The sequence below is a fragment of the Rissa tridactyla genome, chromosome 6 (assembly GCF_028500815.1).
Source record: "Rissa tridactyla isolate bRisTri1 chromosome 6, bRisTri1.patW.cur.20221130, whole genome shotgun sequence".
In the NCBI taxonomy this organism is placed as follows: Eukaryota; Metazoa; Chordata; class Aves; order Charadriiformes; family Laridae; genus Rissa; species Rissa tridactyla.
This window is the reverse complement of record NC_071471.1, coordinates 54,692,309-54,719,698: the sequence shown is the minus strand read 5'-3', so window position 1 is coordinate 54,719,698 and position 27,390 is coordinate 54,692,309. Positions and strand designations below refer to the sequence as shown.

Sequence of the window (27,390 nt, the reverse complement as noted above, 5' to 3'; positions counted from 1 at the left end):
TTACAGCCACATTGCCCGTCCCTTGTCTGTGCTAATGCCTAAACAGTGACCAGCATTTTTTTGGGGGATGCTACTAGGGGTCCCAGGCCAAAACCATGGTACAGTAACAGGTCAACGTCCAGTGTCTGTGTCCTGGCGCTGTTTAGTTTACTAATTTACGCGTAGCTGAAGCAGGACAGAAGAATGCAGCCAGCCCAGGGACAGGAACCGTGTGCTTGGACAAACACGTGATACCTTGGTCATGGGTATTTTCTGTCATCCCACTGGCTGTTCTCCCCATCACCACTTAAATTACAGGCTGTGCTCAGTGGCCAGGGAACAGTCAGGCTATGACCAGAGTCCCTCTATCAACTTTGTCACACATACATAATTCATCCCCTACTTTGCATGTGGCCATGATGTTCAGCATAAACTGTCATCAAGCGTGGCTCGTGGGCCTACAGCCATCGCAGACCTTCACAACATCTCCAAAGTACACATGACCAAAACTGCCCTTTCTGCGTGCCAGCTCCACAGACAAAACGAGATCTGCAGTGCTGCTGTTTGTATCTTTTATTAGCCGCATTAGCATAGCTGGAAAAAATATACAAGCTTTTGAGTTCATAAACCCTTCTTCGGGCCTTCAGCAGGAATAGCAAATGCATTAACTTGGCTGCTTCCATTTCGAAACTGAAGAAGGGACTGTGTCCGTGGAAGAACAAATACCTGTGGAAATACAAACACATCCTACGCCCCAGATCTTCTAAAAATGTTAAGAACAATTTTTCACTAGCTCACTATATGTAAACTCTATCTGTGTTTCTTTCCTTGACAAAAGCAATGATGAAATGTGAATGGAAAAAAAACCCAACCAAAACACAGAGTTAGAACAAGAGCAGGGTTATAAAGAGCATGATCTAAAATGAACAAACTCCACATTCTTTCCACATCATTATACCAAAAAGATACTATTATTCTAGATTACCTGTAGCCTGACTTCCTTTTCCAGTATGGCTTCTTGATAGCTTGAGAATAAAACTATGGCAGGTTTCTGTGAAAATAATTTTTAAAAATATTACACTGGAAGAGCAGGATTCAATTAGTCTAGAATTCAGTGAGTCGAAGACAGCATATTTTAAGATGGGTGCATTAAGAGCCTTCACACTGACTTTTGAGATTCACATAGTATAAATCTACTTTTTATTTTACATTTCTTTTATGAGAAAATAATCTGTAAAGTTCAGTGCTTTCCTTCAGTGTTCTGTACAAAAGTATGGTTAGAAAACCATAGCTGAAATATATGCCAGATTCCACCCAACATACGTGGTAGGGATTTTTCTAGAGGAAGCGTGTGTGTGGAGGGGTGTTATAACCCACCTATTATTAGCACCACCTGAGAGGCTCAGCCAGTAACAGCTTCAAAACATTTAGTTGCCTTTTTTTTTTAGTGTAATTTGTGATATACCAATAGCCTCTACCTTGGCAGCACATTTACGATAGTGGCATGACCTGGCCTAATAGTTACATGAAAGTATTTTTGAAGTGTGCTTAAAGAGTTTATTTAGAAATATGATTGGTTGGCCGCTAGAGGGCAGAAAAGAAGAAGTAAAAAAAAAAAAAGAAAAAGAAAAAAAAGAAAAAGAAGAAGAAGAAGAAAAAATAAACAAAAATAAAAAGAGGGACTGTTGGGTATGGACAGATTAAGGAAGCCTTAAAAATAAAGCCTTTTTCTTTCTGCATAGGAGATTAACGTTTGCTTATGGGCAGAGGCATGGTCCACGCTGATCTGCAAGGCAGTCCCTCAGGTTTAGGATTTTCAGCCGTCTGCCCTTCATTTTGTGAGGATTTCTCAGCTCTGTCTAATTGGTCCCTGCAGTAGTTTGCCTTGCTCTTGAAAGCAAAGAAAAATGCTAGAATTAGTAGGTCATTTCAAGTGTTCAGAATGTATCTTATTCCAAAAGAAGAATTATTTAAAATTTCTTCCTTTTGAGGTATTTTCAGATGAGACTTGGGAAAAAAACCTCTAGCCAACCAACAATAATTAATGCTTTACAACAGGAAATAATAAAACATGCCTATAAAGAAAACAAGTAATTTCGGAGGGAAACAGAAGTGGTCTATTGTTTAGTTACTAAATTTTTAAAACTAAAAATAGAAACTTTCTCAGTGCAAGTGACTTTTTCTAAATGAAAAGAGAGGCTGATCAGTTTAAGAAATAAGAGCTCACTGCAAAATCAAAGCAGTACAGGTTGTACAATGGTGAATGTTTGTACAACCAGATCTTTAAAGGAACTTATTTTCTCCCTTCCCCTTCTCATCACATCTACCAAGTACTTTGGCTCCTCATTTTAAGCAGGAACTAGTTTGTTCCTTTTCTCTGCCAGTCAGTCATCTGTAGTTAGTGGCGTGGTATGTGTGCCAGCTTTGTTTTACCAGCAGATGGGGGTAAAGTGGAATAAATATAAAATGTTCTGGAATAATGAAGGGATTAAAAAAAAAATAGATGAAGAGAAATTTGGAAATAGTGAAACATCGAGAGACTGAGCATTGCAGAGAGGAGCAAACGCAGAGCCAAGCCATCCCTCTGGGAGATGTGGATACGCTGTGAGTTGCTGACAAGCTGTAATGGTTTGCGATTTAGTTATTGAAATACTGTATCCATGTATGCAGCAACCAAGAGAACTCTTCAGCAGCTGTGGAGATGACAGTTCACATGATCCATTTAGAGAAGATTCTTTTTAGTGGTAGGGAGAAGCTTGTGATCATGACACCAGAAGCATGGATAAGTGCATGACGGTTCATGGAAACTAGATTACACAGAAAGCAAGCCTTTAGTCCCGGACCCTTGTGATTTCACAGAATCACAGAACAGTAGGGGTTGGAAGGGACCTCTGGCGATCATCTAGTCCAACCCCCCTGCCAGAGCAGGGTCACCTAGAGCAGGTTGCACAGGAACGCGTCCAGGTGGGTTTTGAATGTCTCCAGAGCTGGACACTCCACCACCTCTCTGGGCAGCCTGTTCAGTGCTCTGCCACCCTCAAAGTAAAGAAGTTCCTCCTCATGTTTAGGTCGAACTTCCTATGTTCAAGTTTCAAGATTTCTTTAGAATGATTCCAGTTTCGCTGTCAAAGATGACTAAACAGACACATGTCTAGAGGGCTTAAAGGGAGCTTTTGTTTGTTTTTCTCTAGTGCCTGAAGCATGGCTGGGAGGAAAGAGGGCTTTTTTAAAAGCACGGACTCCACAAACGCAAAACAGAGTTACGTGGGAATATGGCAGAGACCTGGGAAATTGTTATTTGTTATTCGGAAGAAAGCCACAAGAAGCAGAGGAGCAGTAGGGCCAAAGATCAGCATTGACTAGGAATGTTAGCAAAACAGACTAATTTGTATCGCAGATAGGTACAATAAGATGTAAACGCCAAAAATAAATAAAGGCAAACTAGAATGTCTGTCCAACCAGGTCATATTCAGCTTTTCTGAAGCTGACTGAAAGAAAAAAAAGAAGTTGGCTGCTTAGCGGGCTATATGTCTAGAACCGACAGAGATGGGAAGTAGTAATTCTCACAGAAAAAATCATCTTAGAGGGAGAAAATGTCAGAGGAGCAATAACTAGTGAAAGAATCTCCATGCATTTAAATTGCAGTTCAAGTGACATCATTTTAACAGATTTCAGTATTAGTTTCTTGTTCCAATTGAAAAAAAAAAGGCTTTGGTGAGGCTCAGGCATCTTCACAATCTATCCCAGGCATTTAACAGAAATGTCCAGCTCCTCTGAGTAATTAAGAAAGCAGGAAGGTTTCTCACTGATGTACTCTTAATTGCCCTCTGATGCCCTACCTCTTTCTATTGATGGTATAAGAAGCCTATACTTTAAATTTGGATACCTAAATAGGTTCCCTATAGTATATATTGTAAATATCATACGGAGTGTGAAGGAAAGCAAAAAAGCAACTAAGTGTAATGGCTTTTTAAAAAGTGGTAGTGTACTGCTCCAACTACTTGCACATAGATTGGGAAAATGTTATTTCAGGACAAATCCTTGAGAGGCAATTTCTCAAATATTCACACGATGGCTTCTTGGAATGCCTAGTTCCACAGTCTGGGGAAAACAAAAAAAAGAAGCAGCCATTCTTGACTTAAGCCTAAGCAACACAGTTACTTGGTTAAAGAAGTAATTATAGTTTCACCGTGAAGTAATAATGATCAAATCCAACGAATTTCAACATTTCTAATGGGAAACTCCCACTGAAAAGTAGTCCATGGCACTGATTCAGAAGAGGAATTGTGATGAAAAGAAGGAATGTCATTACAGTGGTATTAAAATCAGATATGAAAACATTAAAATCCTAAGACTTACAGTGAAGAATATATCTATGCAGGTTTTTAACCAAGTGACAGAAAAGAAGAAACTGATACATTACCAAAGTTCAAACTGTTTAACCATTGTAATTTTAAATTTTCACCTTTTACATGCACATTCACAGAATTATCAAGCAGACAAGTGAATTACTTCCCTTTCAACTGCCTATTAAAATAGCTGTTAAAATATTTTAAAAGTAAGATGTCTTGGGCATCTGTGCCATACCCACAAAACCCACGTGTAAAGCAATTTTAAAAATTATTTGTTTTAATTGAAAGAAGAGTTAGTATATTGGTAGGCTTTGTTTATTGCCAATGTTATACATTTAAAGGATGGGAAAATATTAGCAAATTAAGTATTGTTGCATTCTGTCACAGTTGAGTGATGTAAATGAATGGCAATGTACCATTCATTTATGTACCTAGAAAATCTTTTTCTGGATTTCGTATTTTATAGCAAGGTGAGGAAAATTCTGAGTGCTTTATTCAAACAGTTTATTCTAGAATTATTTCTGTGATCTACTTCTTTCTGTAGTTCTTCACAAGCAACTGAGATGTTTCTTCTGCATAGGTTATAGAAAGCCTTATAACAGTAACTTCTGTCTTTATTGATCCACAGAAAATACTTTTTTCCATCCATTCCAGAAAATTTCTCTGTTTTTTTTCTTGGATTGAACATATCTTGATTGTTGAAATGTTGCCTTATGGTCACTCTCAAGATCACAGTTACACGGTGCCTAAAAATAGTAAATAGCAGCGCTTGTATTTCACCTGTGACTGTGATTCTTTTGTGTAGCATGTACCCGCTGTGTACTTGGCCAGTACAGCCCGTGCCTAACACCTGATAAATTCCTCTTTAGATGGCAACATTTTTGAGTGTATAGGGTAGTCCTTAATGTCATGGGATTTTTAGCTATCTGTGAAATATATTTAAAAGTTATCCTTTCTGGATTTTATACGTGACCGAATACATTTCTATAAAACAAAAAAATAGGTCTTTTTTACTTTACGGAGTTACATAAATGCTAACTATTGCTGTTAAGATGAAGTTACAGAGGATGTCATTTCAACAGCAAGGTTACTTGGGGCTAAAACTATATATATCTCAGGTTCTATCACTCTGGAGTCCCTCCAGGAGAGTGAGTGGTCATCCTTCTCTCTTTCCTTTCTGCTTCTTTTCCTCGTCTGGCCAGGCCATTTCGTCCTCAAGGTGGGATCTCAAAGTACTTTAGTTGAAGGAGTCTCTGACCTCTCTTCACCAGTACGTGCCCAGTAGGAGCCTATTTCAGTTTCCAGATCTACCTCATAACCCAAACAATTTCAAAACTGGAAACGGAACAGCTGCATGGAAAATTAGACTGGTGTGGAGGTAGTGGGCATGATTAAGCTCTTAAAACCTTAAAGATACTTGAAATGCTGTCACTGCACACCATATACGTGCACACAAAATAAATGTCCCATAGGCATGTAACAGTGAAACAGCTTTCTCCCAGTAGGTTTGGAACTGTTTTTCTTCAGAAATAATTTCAGTGATGGTCCATCCTTTGTTGTCTGGACAGCTCGTGCAGCAGAACTACTGCGGTCTGTCTTGGTATTGTCCATGTACGGGAACTCATCAGCGTGGACCAGAATAGCCCTTGGAGTGTAGCTGAGGACACAGCACCCAGCCATTTTTGTGGCCCTCTTAGCTTGTAAACAAAAATCCTGTGCAGCAGATAAGTACCAGACAGAAGCTGGCCTCATCTGTATTTATTCCAAGATAAATGATATTCCTTTAAAATAAATAAAATGGAATGCATGCTAGTTACCAGGGATCTTTAATTGCAGGCAAACAAATAATTTTTATAATTTGAGTTAGTTTGACGCAACCAGCAGGGTCCCCAGTGTCAGCCATGTATTCAGAGCGGTGCAAAGCACTGTAGAGCTTATGACAGCATACGCGGGAGAGTACGCAAACGGCTCAGGGACTTTCTTCTCTATTCAGACACTTTAGACTAGAACAGTATCTGGTAATTTTATTAGGAATATCAGTTTCCCATTTTATAGTTAGATTGAGTGGTCTGAAAGAAGTCTGCTTGCTTAAGCTAAGATTTGAGTGACCAAAGTGCAGACCGTTCTTATCAGAACAACTGATACGTGCCTGCCCTCATGCTACCAGTGTTTTATCCAAAACAGAATGATGACAGTACGGAAACATCCGAAGGTCTTGGGAGTCCTCCAGCTTAGCCAAAATAGCTTTTAGTAAAATGAACTTGGAACCAAATAAAATCATACTTTTTTTTTTTTTTTTCCCTGAGCTATTCTCATTTGGCAGCTAATCAGGCAACAGAGAGGGCAGCTCTGGAAAGGCGGATTCACCTTATGGAGAGTCAGATCTGTCCCTTGCATCTGACAGCACGGCAGCACCAGCTGCTGGGGGGGAATTGCTCTGCTTTTAGTAGAGATTTCAGGGAGTCCTGTAGGTGTAGCCCACCCTGCCTAAAAGCTGAATCAGTGAGGTTTTTTTCCCAGATGTCCAAGCTCTGGCTAGCAAAGTATTACGGTATTTTGAATAGTCATGTTGACTTACATAGAGGTACCCACGTACGGGAAGTTCAGAAACATACCTAAATGCTTTGCTAAATAAGCCGGCCAACCACCAGTCTCTTTAGGACAGCAAAGGAAATCAAAGCTTTGCTTCTGGGCCAGGCAATTCTGCTGGGTGTGGCCTGAGGTTCTGCACTGGCAGAAGGGATAAAGAAATAAATAAACCTTACCATAGATTCCCTTAGCTAACATTCCTCAGTCCTGTTTTATTTATCTATGGACAGATTTATAATGTACTTTGATGCTGAGCTCATAACATTCTTAAATTATTTAATAAGCCGCTGAAGAGAAGAGCCAGTTCTTATATGAAATCAGAGACATTATGCTTCAGTATAGTAAGAAATTAAACAAGTATTCATGCTGCTTACATTGCTGACAAAAGCTGTGGGAAACCATGCTGGCTACACCTCAATTACACATTAATGACTGCCCTGAGACCACTCCGTAAAGCAACAATCTTGTCAGTCAGATCATAGAATCGCAGAACCATTTAGGTTGGAAAAGACCCTTCGGATCATCGAGTCCAACCATCATCTCCACTCTACAAAGTTCTCCCTTACACCATATCCCTTAACACTACATCTAAACAAGCCTTAAGCACATTCAGGGATGGTGACTCCACCACCTCCCTGGGCAGCCTATTCCAGTGTCTGACCACTCTTTCTGTGAAGAATTTTTTCCTAATGTCCAGCCTAATGTGCCAGCTTGGAAGCACAGGCTGAGAGATGGCGTGAGCTGGTCCCTCACAGTGCTGGGAGTCCAGCATCCCAGGTCACAAAGGCTGCAAGGGACTTGTGAGGCAGCAAGATGGACTGAAGATGGCCAGGGAGTACGGCACTGATGTGTGGACTCTCTCAAAGCAGCATATATAAAGCTGGTTTGTCTACTTTTATGGAGGTAATTCACCTGTGGAGGTGGTAGAAGAATTCACTGTAGATGCGGTAAAAGAGTTAACTCCAGAATGACAGAGGGGTTAAGTAAAAGCAGACGTGCTGCAAAGCAATATTAGAACCACACAAGTTCTTATATCGACAGAATGAAGTAGTCACAACCTTGCTATTGTTATTGGTCTGAACATCAGAAATGCATGAACTCCAAGCTATGCTCCCACACAGGCCAAACTCATAGTGTTACTCCAGCCAGAGATCTGTGTGTATGGACAGAAGTCAGCCGGGGACAATGCTGAAACTCATCCTTTAGGAAAGAGCAGCCTAAGGAACCAGATGTGACCTTTAGTTACTGAACTACTTCAGAAATATATTGCTTCTTTACAAAGAAACAAGGAATCCAAGATTGTCTATGTTTGTATTTTGAAATTGCCCGGTTACAGATTTTTTTTTAATTTCTCAGTTGCACTTTGTCCAAATACTTTAGACAGAGGATTTATTGGCAGTTATTTTTTCTTAGGCAAAGTGCCAGTGTCCTCTTTTAAATCCCTGCTTCTGCTCCAGCTGATCCCAGCACAAATGTGAAGGCTTAGGTGACTTCATACTCCCCAGCCAGAGCTTCCAAACTTACATTGCGTAAAAAGCTTGATATAGCCCCTCTGTATCTACGTTGGGAGGAGCTGTGTAAAGCAGCTAGATGTGTGGTTATTGTGAGTACTGGCAAATTCCGCTGCTTTTTTTTACTTCTGATGCCAAGCCCTCTGATATATCTTGGAACACAGTCTGTGCCATTTGGAAACCCTGCCTTCTGCCCGCTCTTCAGGGAAAAAGAAGTTGAGTGAAGAGAAACCAACACAAACATGATGTGCATTAGGTGTCAAAGAGTTTCAACCCAAAAAATGAATATCAGTGAAAGACCTTGATTTTTCAGGCCAAAATGGTGCTTTCATTTTGATAACAGCTGCTTTAGAGTTATGGCTAAGAAATTAGCTTGTAATATTGCATGCAGGCTATTTTGTACCTCAGTCTTTCGTAAAACACTGGGGCACTTCAAATTAATGGATGGAAACATTAGCATAAATGTTAACTAAGAATCCCAAACAACAAAAAACAGTGAATATATAAAAAATGTCAGAATTTCAAGGGCAGGGGGGAGAGAATATTTTCACAAGTGTGTGACAATTATCCGCACTTTGTGGTTGCTTGGTATGAAAATTTAGATTGCTTCTCTTGTAGTAAGAAGTATGTTTATGAAAAGACAAACAATAACACCTTTTCTTGGGCTTGGTCCCAGGAGAGGGAAAGACCTTCCATAATTTTGGAAGGCTTTAAATCATCAAGTGATTAACAAGGAAAAATATGACAGAGAGAGGGGAACTGTTTTTCATGTTTGCAGCTCAGCTTGGGCGGGTTGTGTTGTGCTGTGTTCAAACAGCCACTTGACATGGGCATTGATTGACATTCCAGGCTAAATTCAGAAGGAATTCAAAGCCAGGCCACAGTGACCTGCAGGGGTGGATTTGTACATTCTTTTCCTTTGCTGAGTGCCTTTTACCACCTTATATCACTCTCCCACGTTTATCTATATGAAACTAACATGCTCCTATTTTTAAATTTCTTCTGAATTTGGTCTAGACCCTTTCCTTTAAACAGTACGTTCGCGGTTGTGCATTTGAGCTGCCGCACTGGAGCTGGTTCGCAGCAGACCCACTGACATGCAAACCCTGCTTTTGCATCTAACACGTTAGCAGATGGTAAGTCTAATCGCACACTTACAGGGAGGCACCGCTTGGGAGCTGACAGGCCGCTAACGTTCTAAGCTGCCTCTCAGCTGTAACGGAGAACACGACTGCTCTGAGGGCCAAAGAAGTTCATCTGAAATCCTGCTGTGGCTTCAGCAAGCCTCTTTGACATGACCCAAAATGAACGAGAAAGACTCGCTGAATCAATTCTTGGCTGTCTTCTGTTAGGTGAGAGGAGGCAAGGATGGATCTGACCCCTTCCCCTCACGTCCGCAGGGCAAGAACGGCAGGTTGAGTCCCCTATTATGTTCCCTCCAGCAGCCTGCAGGGCTGAGTTTTCCACTGGGAAGTGTTTGCTGTGTGGATGCGCGATCCCAGCCCCGAGGCTGGCACACACACGGCAGCTAGACACGCTCGGGACTGGCACAGCTCCTCTAGCTGCAGGGACAAAAAAGGAGCAGGAGGAGGAGGAATGGGATGGCAGGAAAATGTGCCTCTTAAAATGTCACGCACCATTTTAGCTCTCGCTTTTTCCTAATGTGTGTGTTGCATCACTTGAGGCACAAGGTGAAGAAAACAGAGCAAAGGAAGGGCAGTGGCCAAGCTCAAGGACGCTGAAAATCTTTTTAAAATAAAACCCAAGAAGGAATTTCTGCTGGAGTAGTGATGTTTGGATGAAATCAAATGTGCCTACAAAACACTTAACTGCAGTGAAAATACACAATTTATGAAGACATAAACTTTCCCTTTATATTTAGAAGATGTATCTAAATAAAAAGATTTTTGCTTAGTTCTTTGTTGGCACATGTTACATTTAAATTGTGACACGTGTGATGGGAGAAAATGATCAACGTGAACTGGCAGTGCTCTCTGCTCTCTTCTGGTTCCCCTTTGAGGAACGTGTAGGAAACCATAGAAAAGTGCCTCATGAGTAACCATCCTGGGACTCTGCTCAGAACCAGAACAAAGCCTCTGAGATACGGACCCTCTAACTCAACTTATTTCCTAGCCTGGCATTTATTTTTTTCCATCACCATTTCCTCCTGCTCTCTGCCTCCTGCTCCAAGTTAGACCAAATTTAATAGATAATTCCAGACATTCCTATTCAAAAGTGTCCCCTGGAAGGAAATCAGTGCCCCATTTTTCAGATTCAAAAAAAAAAAAGCAAAAAGCAAACTAAGCATTTTCTTGGAACGTATGCCTATACCTCTCTTACCCACTCTAAATCCGTGCATACACTTTTTGCATCAGACATCCTATCACCTGCCGTCTGAGCCAGGCTACCAAAGACAAATTTAAGGCGCATGAGTAGTCAATTATCTGCAAGAATGAAGTCTCAGTGGGTAATTGAACTCATCTACTCATAAGACTTAAAAAGGAAGAAAACTGGTTTTAGGTATGATGCTATGTATCAGCAATGGAGTCATAATCTGTTTCGGTAGTCTTACCCTGCTAAAAGTATGCTGACGCAACAGTTAAAGCATTGTACGACATAACAGTGGCTCAAAGGATTCTACAGTAGTTCAGCTATAGGTTATTGGAGCGCATATAGTACGGTGTATCTGTAAGTCTCCTTACCCTCCTGCTAGAAAGCCTTGCTCTAGTTCCTTGTTTGACCATATGACTCTTGCGATAAGGCATGAAAACATCATCATTCAGCTGTGAAACTTATACCAACATTAATCTTCTGGGAAAGTAGCAGATGTGCTCAGCTGGTCTGCTGAACTACTTCTTCTTCCATAAACAATACAGGCAGATGAAATAAATAAAAGGCAACACTTCTTGAAACTATCATAGGGTTTTTATGGTGTTTCTTTTCAGCATTGCAGCAGATTAGTGTTGGTTATCGCCATTCAAGCCGATTGAATTATACCGGCACAGAAGTACAGAAACCCGCGTACTCAAAGGAACCTGATGCTTCGTTAAATTTGTGCAAACTATTGTGGCTGTGGGGATGATGCACAGTGCAAGTATAATTGTCTCAAAACTCGGAGCACATCCCACTGAATGGCTTTCTAAGCATGTCCTTGCCCCATCAAGAAAAGACTGGTAGTAGGAGTTTCAAGTGGGAGTTTCCACCCTTGTTATTACTTGCATTGTAAGGGTTACACGCTGAGTGTGGTAACATTGTTCAGGGAAGGATCTTCAGGAGTATAATTACTCTTTCAAATTCATACGGATAAAGAAAGGAAATGATCCTAAGAACAGAGGACCTCAGAGACCCACAAAAGCAAGAGGAATATCTCTGTTGACTTAGCTGAGAACCTATCATTAGAGATGTCAACCACCAAATCATGGCAGGGACCTTCTGTATTTATATGGTAACAAGTTATTCATCGCTTCACACTAGTTTGATGTGCTTACACTGGGAGTAGTTCTCATGTTTTTCAGGAACTCTGCAGTTTCATTAGGCACAGTTGGTTTTAATCAACATTGCATCCAACTCTAATAGGTTTGTACAGTTTAATGCCTTATTTTGATAAAAATGGTAGAAAGAAGGTTTTGCTAATTTCAACAAACTGATGTAAAAAAAAAAAAAAAAAAAGAAAAAAAGTCTGAGGCCAGGAAACTCCCTGCCTTGGACAGAACGACCTTTACCTGCAAGAGGGATTGATTTGCCTTCATTTTTGTATACGGCTATCATAAAAAAACTGGGCACAAGCATGAGCCTAGAATGCAATTTACAAAAGCTATAGTGTGCTATAGACTATATTATGTATTTTTAAATTTCTACATGCCATTTAAAAACACAGAGGACAAAACTAATGCTATATTACTTGTAAAGCTTATAACAAGGGGTGCTAGAAGTAGGGCATATTAGAAGAGACATTACAGACCTGTAAGTCTAAGGCTGATCTGGATCTTTTGATTTAGAACAAGATCAGTGACAGAAACGATGGGCGCACTCCAGAGCACAGCATCTTTTTACAGAGATTTGACAATAGTGAAGAATACGTTTAAACTTGTGAAGCTTTAGGATGTAGCATATGAATCAGCAATCTTGTTTTTTGGATGAACAGATAATGAATCATCACTTCTCTTCCTCTATCTGTACTTACGTCGTGTTACATAAAAGGGCCAGATATATTATTTTATTTTCTGGTATTACACCTGCAGGGCATTCATAACCTGATTTTGGAGCTAGCAGCCCTGATAATAAGGTGTCTCATTTCTAAAACAGAGACATTCCATTGACCAACACCCCATCCTGCTTTCAACGTTGCTGTGCTATGACTAGCCGAGAAGTTTCTCCTTAAATACCTTCTTCATGGCATATTCAAGTACAGACTGTATGAATTATGAATATGGCTGTTATCCGGAGAAGCCAAATATGTAATGCATGATGGCAGAAATAAAATGGATACATCATTCTATGCTATCATTTTTATACAGAGCTAGAGTTTATATTCTCTGCTGCGCACTGTCTTTATGACTACCCTGAGGAAAAAAGTTACAAATGGAGCAACTTTCCTTTCCCTTGGGGGATGGAGAGTTTAAGAAAGTTAGCATTCCATGTTGGATGGAAACAGATTAATTCAGATTTAGTTTGCAAATATTTTACTTCCCTCCATTCCCTCCCTTGCTCCCAGAGGACAGAATCACAGCTTCCTCTCCCACAACAGCCAGTTGATAGGGCGAGGCACCCGCTGGCTCAGGAGATGGCCTGCTCCTGCCCTGTCAGTAGGCTGCAGGCTGCCTTTACTGGAATCCATCTCTCTCACCTTCTTCTGTTAGAGCTATGCGGCTTTGCATACAAAAATATACTGCAGAGAAATATATAAACATATGAAAAAGGAACAGGAACTTTAGGATGGGTTTGACCTAACCCAGGAGAAGGACATGAATGGCACGCCACCCATGCCACGTGTTACTTTGCGTCCCATCTCATTCCCTGGGAAGGGATCCCTGATAGAACTCCTTGCTAAAGTCAAAGAGAAAGGTTGTTTTTTTTTTTAAAAAAAAACCAGTTATGTTCCCAAGAAACACTCTGATGAACATTTATTCCTCTAAACATTCCAATTTTGTAACAAAGAAGAATTTCTAACTACCCCTGGTTAAGAGAAGCTTTTTCCTTTTTACTAGTCTGGGAATAAAAACAGAATTCCTTTTCCTCTCCGGCACACTCAGTGCTTTCTCCTTCAGAGAAGAGTCCTCAAATAAATCCTCATACCTTTAAATAGTACATTATGACTAGTAAATGCGTGCCAGTGTCGCCGAGGTGAGATCTATGCTTTTGCAGTAGAGGGCAAGTTAGGTGAAATTAGCGCATGAGCTGTGTTTTGCTCAATAAAAAAAGTCCATCCAGTTTCCTGGTTAACACAAAGTGGCTAAAAAGTACTAGCCATGAAGGATGCGTGTGGCTTAGATTAGCATTTGAGCAACCTTAAGTGCTTTGAAGCAAATTTTTGTTGGTGTGGTGTAGGAACAGCATGGTGGAAGAGCAGCTGTGATTTTTTGCATTAGATGCCTTTTTAACAGGCTTCAGAAAGAAAAACTGAAAAGTTGCCAGCCTGAATGCTTAAGTGAGATGAGGTAAAGTAGTCATGAAAATCTTAGTGGCTTTCGCTAAGCTAACAGGGCAATAAGCCTTGGGTAAAAGATTAAGGGAGATAAAGTGGAAGTGTGGTGAACCAGTTTAGTAGACTTGGATCCAGAAGGGATGAGAAGATGAAATGTAAATCGACAACATGAGAAGACACACAACCAAACATTAATTAGAAGAAGAGGTAGGAAGATGGAAGCGGCAACACGTGTGGAAATAAAGATGTGGAAGATCTCAAGGTGCCAGAGCAAAAGCCTCCAAAGAGGTTTGATGTTGGCCTATCCATGACAGCAAGCAAAGCAAATTGTTTGTGTATCAGTATTTTGGGGAAAACTTTTTTTTTCAGTTTTACAGATTAAGTGTGAACAGGTGTCATTTTGAAATGGAGGCAGCTGTTAAATAAAAGTCCTGAAGGTCTGGAGAGAAAGATTGCAATAGTCTGTTTACAGAAGTGCAATATCCCTTCCATAGATGACTGAAATCATATACAAGAGAGAGAATGATTTCCAAAACTGCCAGATTTGGAACAAAGAGCGATAAAAAGAGAATCCTCCAACCCACAAATAAAATGTAACTTATTGTATGCCAAAATACTGATGTGATAACTGCTGTTTCCCAAACAGAACAAACAGCCCTGAAAAAATTGCACAAATTTCTGTGTACTGATCTGTACAGAGGCGCTGCCATAGCAAACAGAAGTTCTGCTTGTGTTCTAGTATGAGGGAACACCATGGATCTTGTTTAAAATCCTGAAATAAAGGCCAAGGGAAGCAATTATTCCCCTCCATGGGGCACTTGTGAGGTTGCATCTGGAGAACTGTGTGCAGGTTTGGGTCCCTCAATAGGAAAACCTCACGGACTAACTGGGGTGAAAGCAGTGGAGGGTCGCCAGGATGGCTAGGGGACTGTAACGTGCTGCACAAGGTGAGGCTGAGGGAGCTGAGTTTGCTAAACTGGCAGAAGAAAAGGCCAAGTAACAGCGGGTCGGAGTGCAGCCTCCCACTGCTGAAAGAGGGAGTAGAGAGAAGATGGAGCCAGACTTTCCTCTGAGAGGTACAGCAAAAGGAAAAGAGGCAGCAGTCATGTGCTGCAGCAAAGGAATTCCAGATAGATAAATGGAAAAAATTACAAGAGTGGCTAAGCACTGGCACAGGTTGCCTAGAGAAGCTGTGGACTCTGTCCTCGGAGGTATTAAAAGCTCAGCTGGACAAGCAACCTGAGCAGCCAGATCTAACTTTGCAGCTAGCCCTGTTTTGAGGAGGAGACCGGATTAGGTGACCTCAAAAGGTCCCTTGCAGCCTCTGTTATTCTACGACACTAATTCTCTAGAGAACCATGCAAGATTTTTCTCACTGATTAAATCCATTTTAAAGATTGCAAAACTTACTGTAAGCATTATTGCATATATGGAGCAAGACATTTTGACAGTAAACTCTGTGTTCTGGGAAGCAGCATTCAAGAATAACCCAAGGAAACCAATTTATTGCAAATATGTTATTTAGGCCACAAATCTTTCTACACTCAGAGGCCCTAACTACTTCCCCTCCCATTGCAGGATGAAACAAGACTGATGCTGTTACAGCACTTGGATTTAAGAGCTTCATTCTTTCCAGCAAATCTAAAAATGAAATTAATCTCTGCATGAAATTTGACCCCTCAGAAACTGAGTAAATATACATACATACACACACACACAGATATATATGTTGTGCATCCAAAAAGGATAACTAGGTCAGATCCTAGGAAACTCCAACGTTACAGATGAAGTGATTAGAAATTAGACTAAATCTGAAAAAGAGAAGGTTCATTCATCTCTTAGACCTATGCCATAGGGGAGCTTTCCCCCCACACACATAGCAAATCCAAGAAAAACTTGACACAGAATTTCACGGTACTGATTTCAAAGCCCTGTTCTTCCCTTGTGATACACAAGACAGAAAGAACCTTGTAAGAGAACCTAAAATACAGGAATGGATCGAGTCTCTTGGGTGGCAGAACAAGAAAAGGAGCATTATTCAGACCCTTCAAAGGCTTCTGAACACTCTGAGCGAACATATTGCAGATGTCAGCTGGGCTGCTGTCAGATATAGCAATACTCATTCAGGGCGAAGGTTTTCATTCAACGTAAGTCTTATGGGAACGGTAATCATATTGAAAAAACATGTGGCTCCTGCAAGGCTGTAAGGAATTGTTCACACTTGGATAAAGAAATCACATTTTTACTTGAAAGTTTGCCAAGAATGAGAATACTTCCCTCGTAGCTGATGGAAGTGGCTACTCAACCAACATTTGCTTGGTCACACAGGATTAAACATAAACTCAATTGCACAAAGCAGCATTTCACTTACTGTTTTCTTTGGAAAAGATTACCGATCAGCAGAGGATCCGCCACCTGGGCCTAGGAAAAAAAACCAGAGAATAAACATTGATTATCTATTAGCATAGATAAATATAAATCAGCAACACGATTTATAAATATAAAACATTTGGCCACAAACCTTCTTGGGTGTGTGGTTAAAAAAACCCCAAAACACACCAAAAAAAAGAGAAAAGAAATGCATCTTCAAAAAATACTGAAATACTGCATTTCTTTTAAACATCTAGGAGAGCCTTTGCATTCTCAAAAACTGATCTGTATTCATAAGCCAGATTTATACTCATGTATAAAATATATGTATGCGTTTTGTTTTCTGCACTCTTATGAATCCTTCATTGGAAGTTCAGATCATTCCAAGAATTAATTCTGACATTCATGTTCTTCCTTCTTTCAGTTTTTCTTTCCCTTTTTGCTCTAAGTAGCAGCAATTTATAAGTAACACAGCATTGTCTTTATTTCCTCTGTTGCTTACTACAACCAAAGCAATTATACTTTTAAAAGGCTGCATTTTGCATAAGAGCTGTTTAAGGGAATCTTGCTCGAAATATCCTAATTTTAACGTAATAACATTACACAAAACATTTGAAGAGCCTGAGATGCATTTTACTGCTTTTTCTATGTCAGTTGTTTCAGAAAGCAATGCACTTCTCTTGCACTATACATTTCCAAAGCGATGACTCATCTACCATTGACTAATCTGTCATTAATCGGTCTTAACAAGATTAGACGTTTTAAATCAATTTCTAGCTTCTACTTCAGTCCAAAGCTTTCATTTTCTAGGAATTTAAATGCCTTTGAAATTAACCTTACAAAGTTCTGAGACCCGGTACTGGCAAGAACTTTTGCTGTTGACTTAAAAAGAACCAGACCGAGCGCCTCTGCCGGTGCTTAGAGTTAGGCCTACATCCTGTCCTGGTGAGACTGATTATCCTTAGAGTTGCAATAATACAGCATAAACCCCATCCATCTTTGCAGAGTTTCTGGGGGGGGTTTGGCTGCACGCCGCTCGCCCTTTCCCTGGGGGCGGGTGGTGTTCTGCCAGGCAGGGCTGCGACCAGCCACCATGTCTACCTGCAAGCTGCGGCTGGGCAAGAAACGGCCGTATTGTCCTGTCAAAGGGTGACTTTTCAAACATTGTCTAATAACAGAATATCTGGAAAAGTTAAACATTTCTGAAAACTTACTATTCCCATCTCCAGCTTTATGTCATTTTGCCTTTTTGAAATGTTTCATTGTATTTGTTACCTTCTTCTTTCAGAGTTAAAAGTTTATTCCCAGCATATCCCAAACAAACGTGGTTTACCAGCAATTTCATCCTGAATGATACCAACGAAAAAATGCTCTCGGAGCCTCCCAAAGCATAGTGGTATCATCATGATAAAGAGGGGTTTTGTGGGCACCAGAATACGTTTTTCCAGACTCTCTGTGATTTGTCTGTTAACAGGTGGTCACAAGTTACTGAAGTCCTCTTGGTGAGGGGATCCCAAAGGCTGGAGCATGTTAGGTCTGGTTGAACCATGAGGAATGGGCTAATAAAAATTCTAAAACGATCAAAAACTTATTTGTTCCTCATATGGAGTGTGCCAATGCTGCAGAAATCCCTAAAACAACAATGGAGTTTCCCAGGACAAGTTTCCTCGGTATATATTCATAACCATTAGGAATTTTCAAAGTTCACCAAAGGGCTCTGAGAAGCAAGTAAAGAAAATAACCTTCTATTAAGACTAAATACGACTTCCGCTCACTGTATTTCCTTGGATAAACCACTGATTTGAAATTTTCAAAGGCTCACCGTCTGAAGTCAGTTTGGACTTCACTAGCCTTGCTGTGTACCTGAATAGTCGCTCTTTGCATCACAGGCACATTCATAGAAACCTGCTGCCCAGCTTCATAGTTAATACACATTTACAAAGATTAGTCTTAGTAGCAGAGAGCGAATACTGAACAGAAGAGGTCAATTCAAGAATAAATAAAAAAAAAGGCTGTTGTAAACCCTGGGTGACAGCACTGACCTAATGGGCCACGTCTGTCTATTATCACAGGTATTCTTTCACTAAAGCTCTGCTTCATTCACAGGTGTTGAGTGATCCTGCAGGAACCAAATACGTGCCAGCCAAAAAGAAGATGGATGTGTTCTGTTTTCTAGTAACCCCAGTATTTTGCCTTTGGCCTATGAATTGATTTTTGTCTCAGGCCCAAAATCAAATAAAAAACTTCCCTGTTAAATTGCATGCTATAACTGCCTTGAGCTAGCGTGGCTCTCCCACCCTGCAAACAGCATCAGTTTTTCAAGGGGTCCATTACTATGCAAGTAAAATGGAGATTTACTTCTTTTTTTTCTCTCTGGACCTTTTTTTCCTATAAACGTGATTCTGACTTAACTTTGCTCTGAGGAAATGCTTGCTTATCTTTGCTTCAAAAGGCTTCGATTAAATGCCAAAGGCCATTCAACCCTTTCTGTACCCTCAACAGCAACATATCTCCTTTCTTCCCTCCTGGAGCTGTGGGGGAGGGGAAGCAGAGAAGCGCAGCCACCTGAGAGCAATAAAGTCAGAGTAAACCACAAAAACCTTGTTTAATTACTCAATTTCGGAACACAGACTGAAAAAAAAGCAGCTCTTTCATTCTACTCTGCCATAAACGACCAGAGCCAACAAACAAATGACCAAAGCAGCCCATTCCTGCCCAGTAGCTGACAGAAACTCACAATCGCTCATTATCTGCTCTCAGAGCTGCTGATTGAAAAGCCTTGGTTAGTCCAGACAGGTGAAGAACTGTGAGACCCAGAGGGCCCTCTGCATATAAAAGCTTTCACTGTGGAGCTAATACCATATATTTTTCTTTGAACAGAACGGCGTGAATCCAATTGCCGGCTCGTCACTGAGCAACCTCAGTGAAGCCCTTGCAAAGCGAGCCTGTGCCTTCCGTCGCCTCCGGATCAGCCAGCCAGAAAACTGGTTTTAAAAACATGCATTTAAAGTTTACTGAAACTATGGCGACTATACTAGAACTGTATTTAGTATTGCTAACTTGTTGCAATTAGCTTCTTACACTTCAGTTGCAATGTTTTCAGAAAAAGACAACTAGTCTAGGTGGTCAATTTGGGTTTCCTTGTTACAGAAGCAGTTGGAGATATAACAGTCTATGATGGGCTTAATTTTATAACCAACCCTGCCTCTTCCTATATATATCTCTCTCTATATATATATCTGCCATTGCTTCTGTGTGCACCTACAAATGTCAGGAAAGCCGATATGCCACAAAGTGGTGTCAAATGCACAGCAAGACAATGATTTTTTTTTTTTTCCTCTGGTGTTCCCATTTTAGCAACCCTATTTGAGAGGTAAGACAGACAGACAGATTTACATTTTTAAGCTGCCGATGACAGGAGAGCTGCTGAACCAAAATAACTGGAAACCTGAGTCCTCTATAAAAAGCTCAGCGAGGGAGCCATCATTGACAGTGCAAACTGGCGTGCCACCTCAGGTGACCCTCTGGGTTTGCCTTGATAACTCCTCGGATGAGGAAAGAGTTACCCTGGCTCTGCACAACGCTCTCTGCTTGTACTGGCAGCCGGAAACCGGGACTCCAGTCTGCGGCCATGAACATGCCCCAGGTTACCAAGAAAGCACGAAGTTGCTGTATCCAGTCCATATTTACTGACTTGGGCAATGATCTGACCGTGAAAGGCTCTGTATCTCACTACTGTTTTTTTTGCTAAGCATACTACCTGAAATAATCTTTCATCATGTTGTCTAAGCTGGGCAAAACAGGTATTTTAACACAACAGGAACAACATTTTTTTATAGCAGCAAACAGAGCTACTACATAATCGCAGAAATAGGTGTAGCGGAACCTTGAGGTGACTCCTTTTATGCAGGCTTCAAACATGGAATAAAAATAATTTCCCAGGTGTTATTTAATGCCTGGTGTGATCCAGCAGCCGCAGCTGCTCTTGTGCTCCCAGTAACGCATCAGCCCAGGACAAACACTCAGGTACCACAGGCTCAGAAAACTTCTCCAGAGTTATTCGCTCATGTTTTATAACGGGGGAATAGAGGAGATGTGGTAAGTGCCAGCCATGAGCGCGACCCTCCCTTATGCCCCTGGGGGATCTTGGGCTCTGCTTACTGCTGCCAGGCAGGGAGCAGATATCCTTCCCAGGAAGGATTTGTAGCTCTTCCTAAAGAGAAATAAACCCCTTCCAACTGGCGAGGCTTCCAGAGCACAGGTACTGTTTTCTAGCGCTTTCCCTAGCCAAATGATGAGAAAGTATCATCTGCCTTTGAGAGGGAGCTGGCTGTCACCAAGAGATAAGATGGCGAAGGGAAGGGAGAGGAAGAGGATGTGAGCGGTGGGGTGCAACTGGGGAAGTGAAGGACCAGGGAAGGTCATCCTGAATAACTGGTGGCAGGGAACAGAGCAGTACTTTCCAAAGGCTTCATCTGCGTGACACCTCGTGTCACGTACTGGCACGAAAGGCAGGAACTTCAGTCACCATGGGTCCGAGCTAAGACACTGAAGCCTTACTGTACTATGAATACTCTCATTATCCGTGGAGACAGCGTACTGATCCGTGTGCCACGCGTCAGTCAGCAGAAGTCTTCCCTCTCCAGCCTTTTCATGACAGTTTTTTCTCTCTGTAGCTTGTATCTATGTAGCTTGAATCCAAAATGGAGGTGTCCTTGTCACCACCTGCCACACTCATGCTCACACACTATCTCCTAATAAACTCTCACACATAGCAGCGGAGCTTTTCATTATCTCTGCTCGCAAAGCAAGAACAGAAAAGCAATTTGCAGTAGCCAGAAAAATCCTGTATCGTCTGTCCATCCCTGTAAGCCCCCTTTGCTTCATGTAGAGCACAGGAGGGCCTGCCACATCCTCAGACAATGCGCACATCACCACGCGTGGGAGGTGAAAAACCATCAGCACCATTGAAAATAAATGTCCAAAAGTACTTTTTCACTGAGGACAAAGGACAGTTACATTACAGGATGACAGATTTCTGGCCCCGGCAACATTATCTTACAATGTAGGGCTCCAGCTCCTTTTCAATGAAGCTGAGAGTCTGTAATTTCAACTGGGTATTACTTCTGTTCCACAAGGTAACATCCTTTAGCAGTGATTTGAAGCAGCCCTACTGTGACATGCGAAACAATATTCACCTTCACACGGAAATCCCATGTAGCAAATCCCTGTTTGCTTTCCAGGTGCTTGAAAAGGCGGATGTTTGAGCAAGCTCACTTTGAAACTCCTGCCTGCCTTCCAGCGGCTCTGTCGAGGCTTCTTCTGCCTTTCCTAAGGAGGACAAGAGGGTAAGGTGCAGTTTCGGAGCAGGCTCCTGCAGCGCCGCAGCTCCCTGCTCCCCTCTGGCTCGGCTCAGGCAGACTGAGTCCTGGCAGGGAGAGGTCTGCTTGGACACCCCTGTGAAACACTTGCAGTGAGACATGAGAACCCCGAAAACAGGAAGAGTTAAGTGCCATGAGTAGGCAACACAGTAGGGCATTGGGCCTTAGGCAGGGAAAAAGAAAGGGGAAAAAAAAGGAGGGGGGGAGAAGGAGGGGGAGAAAGGTGGAAGGGGAGGAAAGGGAATGGAACAGTGGGGGAAAGGAGGGGAGAAAAAAAAGGAGAAAAAGGAGAAAAAGGAGAAAAAGGAGAAAAAGAGAGAAAAAGAGAGAAAAAGAGAGAAATAAAGAGAAATAAAGAGAAATAAAGAGAAATAAAGAGAAATAAAGAGAAATAAAGAGAAATAAAGAGAAATAAAGAGAAATAACGAAAAAGAAAAAATAAAAAGAAAAAGAGAAAAAAAAAAGAAAAAGAAAAGAGAAGGGGGGGAAAGGGAAGGAGGGAGTAAGAAGAGGGGAGAGAAGGGAACCGGCGGGTGTCCCCGAGGGGCGGCACACGCCGCTCCACAACCGGTGCAGCCGCCGCCGCGCGGCCGGGACACGTGAAGCGGCGGCAGCCGCCCCCCCGCCGCGGGCACGCACCGCACACACCCGCCGCGCCCCCCGGCGCTGGGGCCGGGGCCGGGACCGCTGCCGGTGCCGCCCCTTGGCCGCCCGCCGCGGGAAGGGCCCCATAAAGGCGGCGGCGGGGCGGGCGAGGCGCGGAGCGGCCCCAGGAGCAGCAGGCGGCTGCGCTGCCCCATGCACTGCAGCAGGTAAGCGCCGGCACCGAGCCTTGTCCCCGTCCCCGTCCCCGCCCCGCGTCCTCCGGGCGTCCTGCTCCAGCCCCGCCGGAACGACGGCCGGCCACCCACCTTCAGCCGCTGGGGGAACGGAGCCCCCACACTTCCACTGCTCTCCCTCGGTTTTATAGGTTAGGCTTGTGTAGTGGCTGCTAATGCTGCTGGACCCCCCTCCCTTTTTGCTGTCAGTTCATTTTTGCCTCTGCTAGCAGCCTGCCTTTTTCAGGTTGGGAGGTTTTGGATTTTTTTTTTTTTTCTTCCCTTCCCTCTTTTTTTGATGCTGCAAAACTTAGGAGCAGTAGCCCTAGGAGATGGTCATGAAAGTTGCAGAGAGTATTTTTAAAGCCTTGGTTCTTTTCCTATTTAAGCAAAGCAAAATTTGATTGATTTGTTGCTGGTACGCTCCTCATCTTACTTATTATGGCAAATCCTGCCATGATAAAAAAAGCAAGGAGAAGAACTGAGAGGCCAGTACAGATTCTGCTTTTCTTGGCAGGGCTCTGGAATACCAGTGAGAACCCTGGGAAGGAGAAAGCCATTTATTTAAGTGACAAAGCAAATGCTCTGGCTCCCCATGACTCACCAAAAAAAACCCCAAAAAACCACAACATTTTCAGCAAGGACTGCACCCACCTTAGAAGGGACGTGCTGCACTTGAAGCCCCTTTTTGCAAATTCAAGCTCACTAGCTTTGAATGGGCTGTGTTCTTGCATAGTAATTGTGATTCTCATCATCTGAGAGGGGGGGTTACAAATTAAGTCCTTACAAATAAAGCTGTAGCATTCTTATTGAATACTTGCAGTAGGCTTTCGGCATGGGCTTTGGGGATTATAAGGAGATGTTTTTAAGGCAGTTCTTGAAGCTTCTCCCTCCCTTCCCCCCCACCCCCTCATTCACTCATCAGTCAACGTTAACAGTGCAGAAGAGCTCTGTTACCTAGACTAGGGTTAATAGCTCATCCAAAATACTTCCAAAGGTGCTATAGCATTTTTATTCACCTGAATTAAGCAAAACCAGAGTGCCAAACAAATGCATTTATGGTTGTTCAGAGTGAGGGTTCTGCATCAAGGTACATAGCCTCCCCTTGGATGCTCCGGTGGGATGGGCAACTTGCTTAATATAGTGCTGTCTCTGCTCGGAGATGAAGCAGCTAATCCAACTTGCTGGAATTTTAAGAACTGGCTCAGAGTCTCTAAAAGGAAAGCTGAAGTGGACAAGCGCTTCCACTGTAACTGGATCCATTTTACTGGTTACTAGAACGTTCTTTTCTATATTTTCAAGGAAATGTGTTTAATTAGCTATCACTAAAATCTATTTTTCAGAGGTTCTGAAAATGCAAATGAGACTACATCTGAATCGAAAGAGTTCAGAATTAGCAAGAAATGACTGAATGCTCTCACCCTGGTTCCTTAGCTTGAACTGTCAATTTTAATTTAGGCTGCATTATTTAAAGCCGTGCAAAGACGAGGCCATGAATAATTAAGACAGCGGATGAAGCAAATATGCATTCTTAAGAAGCTTCTTACCTGATGTAGCAAATAATAACGCCCTGTGTTTCTGCTCCTTTCAGAATGATACAGGTCTTGGACCCGAGACCCTTGCCAAGCTCCATCATGCCCGTGGACGTAGCCATGAGAATTTGCTTAGCCCACTCTCCACCGCTGAAGAGTTTTCTCAGCCCCCTTGAGGACTGTCAAAGAAACAACTTTGTGAACAGATTCAAACCTCTTAGACCGTGTCTTCACGTGAAACGTGACTCCGAAGCTCAGAAGAGCGACTGGAACAGCTCGGCGGCCCGAGCTAAGAAGCGAGTTGTGTTTGCAGATTCGAAGGGGCTGTCCCTGACAGCGATACACACCTTCTCCGAGTTCCAGGAGCAACCTGGATGGGATCTTCAGTTTGACCTCTTGGGCCTTGAAAACATAACATCTGGCTTAAAGCTACATGAGGAGAAAAACTTGATTCTGGGTTTCCCTCGACCCTCAGCTGACTACCTGGACTTCAGGAATCGCCTGCAGAAGAACTTGGTCTGCCTGGAGAACTGCACCCTGCAAGAGAAGGTGCTCTCGGGCACTGTGAAAGTAAAAAACATGAGCTTCGAAAAAAAGGTTCAGGTTCGAATCACCTTTGACACGTGGAAGACCTACACGGACGTTGAGTGCGTGTACATGAACAATGTTTACAACGATTCTGAAAATGACACCTTCTCATTTTCCATTGACGTGCCTCCTGCCGTTTCCTCTGAAGAGAAGATAGAGTTTTGCATTTCTTACCAAAGCAGAGAACATACCTTCTGGGACAATAACGAGGGTCAAAATTACAAGATTGTCCACGCAGAGTGGAAGCCTGATGGCGTTCAGATACCATCTGCCGAGAAAGACTGTGGAGATCTTCAGAATCCAAGGAGAGGACGAGAGAGAGAGCCTGATCAACTAGGCAGTCCGAGGCTGTCCAGTGGTCTCTTTCCCCAGTGGCAGAGCTTGGGTCGGATTGAAAATTCATCACCGTATTGGTGATCCATACCAGTGAGGAAGCATTCTTCCATTTGGCAACAGAACAGTGTCAGCTTCCTGGTTCACATACTACATGATGAAACCACCCGACAGGTTTTTGTTGGCTGGCTGAACAAATCCAAATTCACTAGTCTGTGGGACTTGTTAAACCATATTATGCTACTGAAGTTCTTAGCCAAAACTTATCCTTGGAAAGAAAGAAAACCAAGATAAAACCCATGTGTACGCCACCTACTATAGAAATAGCATGCCCCTATCTTAAGTAAACGCTGCTTTCTTTCTGCTGTAGGCTCTCGCTGAGTCAGTAGGTGTGAGACTCTCGCGAGGAGGTATGGAAGGCGATGGTATCTTAGCAAGCCGTAGTAACTGCATGTGTGAGAGTGTGTGTGCCTGCACAGGGATGTTACGTGAACAGAACATCACAGTGAATTTTGCACCTATTAGGAGTGCTATAGAGATGAGGTGCTGTGGTCGGGACGGAGGCGTGCTATGACCCTCTATGTGCTTGTAGCAGAGGCAGGTAGGAATGTGGGTCTGTACAGGCTTGTGGCGTCTGGGGTTTGTGGTGTCAGTACGGGTTAAGAAACTTGGAGAGGATAATGGAAAAGTGGGAGAAAGGGAAGAGGTAGGATGTGCTGTATAACTTGGAGATGTACAGTGTTCTAATTTCTTCTTTCCAAAGCTGGTCTTCTAAATCCCAGACTTTAGAAATCTCAATTCTGTGGGTTAAAAAGGAGAATGCAGAAAAGGATCCAGAGGATCGTGGAAGTGACTGCTGCTTTGGGAAGACACGTCTGCCCTCGTTGGCTTTGGGAATAATAAGTGTCTTGCATTTGAGAACAAATCTAACCTTGACTTCATCATCCTACTCACTTAGAAGGCAGATGGTTACCTTTTAATGTTAAAAGAAAAACATGCCTTTAAAAAAAACCAAACCACCCTACATGCCAAAAAATAGGGTTAGGTGACAAAACAGACCAAGTGATTTGCAAACTTCCTAGTCTGTAGCAGCATGAGATGATTTGACTCATCACCTGAGCTGATCTTACAGCATCTGATGGTGAAGTGTCCTGCTCCCTATTGCAGAGTTAGCAATGACTTTTCACAAGTGTGTAACATAGGTAAGGTCCTTCATATTGAAGACAGTGAGTTAGCTGCACGTTGTGAAAGCTTATTTCTTTAAAAGAGCAGGGTTGCTACTAGTTTTTTCTAGACTGAATATAGGCTTGCACATAAATAGAAAAAACTGCTCTGTTTTATTGTACCTCATTTTTTGAAGACTTTTTTTTGACTTCAGTAATGTGTATTTTTTATCTGTATGCTTATAATTTAGCTTTCTGAGCTGTCAAACTGTGTTTCATGCAAGAATTCAGAGAAATTGTCTAATGTGTACTCAGCAGGTGTGAATACCAGCACATCTTTTAGCTTTACAGAAATGGTGTTAACATCAAAATGTAAAAATCACATTTTTGCCCATTGCTGAGAAGTATGACATCCTGAGTCTGAAGGTACTTGCAATGCAGTGAGACAATAAATTCTAAGGGGAAATAAGCCTCCTCCACTAATTGCACTTTTTCCCTATGTAACCCTTGCTCTTATGTGTAAACTAGCCATTTTAAGAATAAATTGTATTTTGATACACCTGGTTCTTACTGTGTCAGCTCAATCGCTCTATTTTCTCAACTTCTTCAAACTACTTCAGTTGTGATAGAAGGCACAACCAGGTTGTTCTGTGCCATGGGACGTTTCTGAAGCTGGCTGTGGTACGGTATCTCAGGTCAACAGCTGGCATGACCCTGAAGATGAAATCCAAGGTCTTCACTAAATGAGTGATCCTCAGAAGTATTCACCTTATGAGTTGTATTATTTAAAAAAAAAAAAAAAAAAGCCCTGTATCTCAACAAATTTAACTGGACTATTTTGGTTTGACAGACCTTGCCAGGAATCCTGCTGGACCGTGGGCGAGCCTGTCTGGCAGGACTCTGTCTTAATCTGATGGCTGGACTTAACCTGCCGAGCTGTAGCATATGTGATATTTGCATGGAGGCATCTAGACAGAAGCACTTAATGCCTTTTGGCTCGTTTTCACCTGGTACTTAGCTCATTGTGCTGCCTCCTGCAGCGGTACTGCTGTTTGGGCACTGGGAGGTTGGGTTTTCTCCTCTTAGACCCAGGAATGCAGCTGAACTGCCATCAGTACTAAACAACTCCC

At 42.3% G+C, this 27,390-nt stretch overlaps 1 protein-coding gene and 1 long non-coding RNA gene across 2 annotated transcripts; one reads left to right on the top strand and one right to left on the bottom strand.

Annotated features, from left to right (window-relative positions):
* Positions 1-555: 555 nt before the first annotated feature.
* On the bottom strand, positions 556-24,315 carry LOC128910915 (uncharacterized). The gene is made up of 5 exons (XR_008466924.1): positions 24,192-24,315; positions 21,644-21,776; positions 16,447-16,496; positions 965-1,030; positions 556-705 (listed from the first exon to the last, which is right to left on the bottom strand). It is a non-coding gene; the product is annotated as an uncharacterized LOC128910915 (long non-coding RNA).
* PPP1R3C (protein phosphatase 1 regulatory subunit 3C) lies at positions 22,513-26,819 on the top strand. Its single transcript, XM_054204925.1, has 2 exons — positions 22,513-22,638; positions 24,236-26,819. The coding sequence occupies exons 1-2, from the start codon at positions 22,625-22,627 to the stop codon at positions 25,179-25,181; spliced, it is 960 nt and encodes a 319-aa protein (XP_054060900.1). The 5' UTR covers positions 22,513-22,624; the 3' UTR covers positions 25,182-26,819.
* The last annotated feature ends 571 nt before the right edge of the window (positions 26,820-27,390 follow it).